Source organism: Poromitra crassiceps, assembly GCF_964638095.1.
Source record: "Poromitra crassiceps genome assembly, chromosome: 7".
In the NCBI taxonomy this organism is placed as follows: domain Eukaryota; kingdom Metazoa; phylum Chordata; class Actinopteri; order Beryciformes; family Melamphaidae; genus Poromitra; species Poromitra crassiceps.
Window position 1 is genome coordinate 39114133 of NC_139628.1, and position 2500 is coordinate 39116632.

At 43.5% G+C, this 2500-nt stretch overlaps 1 protein-coding gene across 1 annotated transcript in view; it reads left to right on the forward strand.

Annotated features, from left to right (window-relative positions):
• Positions 1–1160, forward strand: part of gpha2 (glycoprotein hormone subunit alpha 2) — a gene marked incomplete at both ends in the record, with an annotated part of 1263 nt that extends 103 nt beyond the window's left edge. Inside the window, 3 exons of the mRNA XM_083640497.1 lie at positions 1–18; positions 217–401; positions 1056–1160. The exon at positions 1–18 is cut by the window's left edge and continues 103 nt beyond it. Coding sequence (XP_083496623.1) covers positions 1–18; positions 217–401; positions 1056–1160 — 308 coding nt within the window. The remainder of the gene's footprint in view (positions 19–216; positions 402–1055) is intronic.
• Between the last annotated feature and the right edge of the window lie 1340 nt (positions 1161–2500).

Sequence of the window (2500 nt, forward strand, 5' to 3'; positions counted from 1 at the left end):
CTGGGTGTCACCTATACCGTGAGTCGCACTCCATTTTTAACATTCTAACACCCCCCCCCCCAAACCCACTGTGACTGACACACACACGCTGCCAGTTCAGCATCAAGGTAATTTGACCTATGTGTAGACATAGGCAAGCACACACAAGAGAAAAGCTTTAACATCTCAACACGTACACATTTCCTAATTCCGTCTCTCTGTCTTTCTCCCCTCCAGCCTTTAACGTTACGATCCGCAGCGACCGGCGCGGCACGTGTAAAGGCACCCACCTGGTGTACGCCTGCGTGGGCTACTGCGAGTCCAGCGCCTTCCCGTCCAGATACTCTGTGCTGGTGGCCTCCAACTTCACCCATAACATCACCTCCGCCTCCCGCTGCTGCACCATCAGCAAGGAGGTTAAGGTGAGCAGAGAGCGCTGAGGTAGATTTGGGTGCTGACGGGTGTTAGACAAGGATGCTGATGCCAGTCTGAAAAGAGGGGATTACAGTAAAGGATCAGTTCACCCAAAACATTTAAATTCTGTCATCCTCTACCAGTCTAACCTTGCGAAGCAGCTGCTGGTGCAGTGGTTCGCACCAATCAATGTCCCAGAGGCAGCTGAGGGCGGGCTTTAGGTGTGATGACAGTGAGAAGCGAGTCCGTGATGGAGGTGATAGACAGATGGTTCATCCAATCACCTGCCAAGTAGATTTTTGAAAATGGCTGCCCCTTTCAAAGGTTTGCCGAGCGTGTTCCCAGAGGGTTCTGTGGAAACAAACCATTTGGCAGCGTCAGGTTACTACTAGTCATTATTGACTTCAGTACAGTACACCTGGAGTCAATGGGGACTGGTTTTCTCTCCAGTTGTGCTGGCAACCTCCCTGTGTGTTATATGGACAAACTTTCAAGAATTTCCATTTTTGGGTGAACTGTTCCTTTAACTCAACTTAAAAGGTGAGTTGTTTATCCACTACATTTCTGGTTTTAGAGGAATGAAATGAAATATTTTATATTCTGATTATGGATTGGTTCATCCGTTTACCTTTGTTCACGTCTCTCTCCATGTCGTCCCTCAGGTCAAGGTTCGTCTGGACTGCCCTCGGGGTCGTCACCACGACGACATCGAGATCCTGACGGCGAAGGCGTGTCGCTGCGACATGTGCCGCAAGTCCCGCTACTGACTGACACATCAAGAGAACCTGCTCCATACTAATACACGCCAGGGATAAGGAGCCTTTCAATTCAGTCAGTTCAGGAGTATATTATGATCAACGAATGGAGAGAGGACAGCTTAATTGCCATGATACACCACCAAACTTGATTCTTTCCATGTCAATTTCTTTTTTGAACGTTGAAGGAAATCCACATTAACTTATTTAATTGAAAATGAATTGGCACCCACCAAGTTTGTGGCAAAACCAGTGTTTCCTTTATAATGTTTCACCCAGTCAGTTGACTCAGTTCAATAGCAGGTGAAACTGTGTGGACTATTATGATAAAACACACAATGAGTGTGTATAAATATGTGCTGTTTGTGTGTGTGTGTGTGTGTGTGTGTGAGAGAGTGTGAGTTGCATTTGCCTATGTGTGCTTGTGTAAGATATAACAGGACAAGGGAGGCCTTTCAAAGAAAACTTGAGTGACAAAGATCTGTGATAATGGCTTTATACAACGTATTCTATCAATACTCCACACAAAACAACAAAACACATGCTTTTTTTTAAATTGTTTTGTTTTGAGGATCGGCATACATTTGTGCTGTTGAGCAGTTAGAAATAGCATAGTCACACCACCCTCCATACTGACTGACTTTAACCCTGTACACCAGTGATACTCAACTTCCGGGTGGCCCGCGATGGAATTGCAACTTTTTTTTTTCTTTTTTTTAACTACAGTGCACCTGAATGCAACATGCAAGATACCCGCTGAATAAGTGTCCAAATGTTCATGTCATTCAGGCCAATACTCCACTTCTGTTATAGCATTTCAGTCTGGAATATGGAATATCTTTCAATAATCTATCATTTAGCTGCTAAATTGTCAAATACTGCCGTCTGCTCGCTACCCAGGCACTTATGTATGTACTTAACCTAACTAACTTAACCTAACTAACTAAACTCCGGCTGACACCCCAAAAACCTACAATCCACTACAGAAAAATGTATATTGTTTGTTTATTAACTGGCCCCTGGCCTTCTATCATTTCACGAAAGTGGCTCCCGGACAAAGCAAGTTGAGTATCCCTGCTGTACACTGTAGGCTGATAGGAAGTGGAAGCACCCATTGACTCCAGTGTAACTATGTAATAAAAATACAGAAATACCCAAATTAGGCAGATCCCACACTCAATAATCCAATTGTTTTCAAGCTTTTAACCTGACAGATGAACAATGATTGCAATAGTACAGTATATTACATGTTTTATTCCTAGATCAGAGTGCAAAGGTCAACAAGTAAATTCCTCATTGACTTGTATTCATATTGATACAAAAAAAAATCAAAATTGTTGAACTGTAGTCAG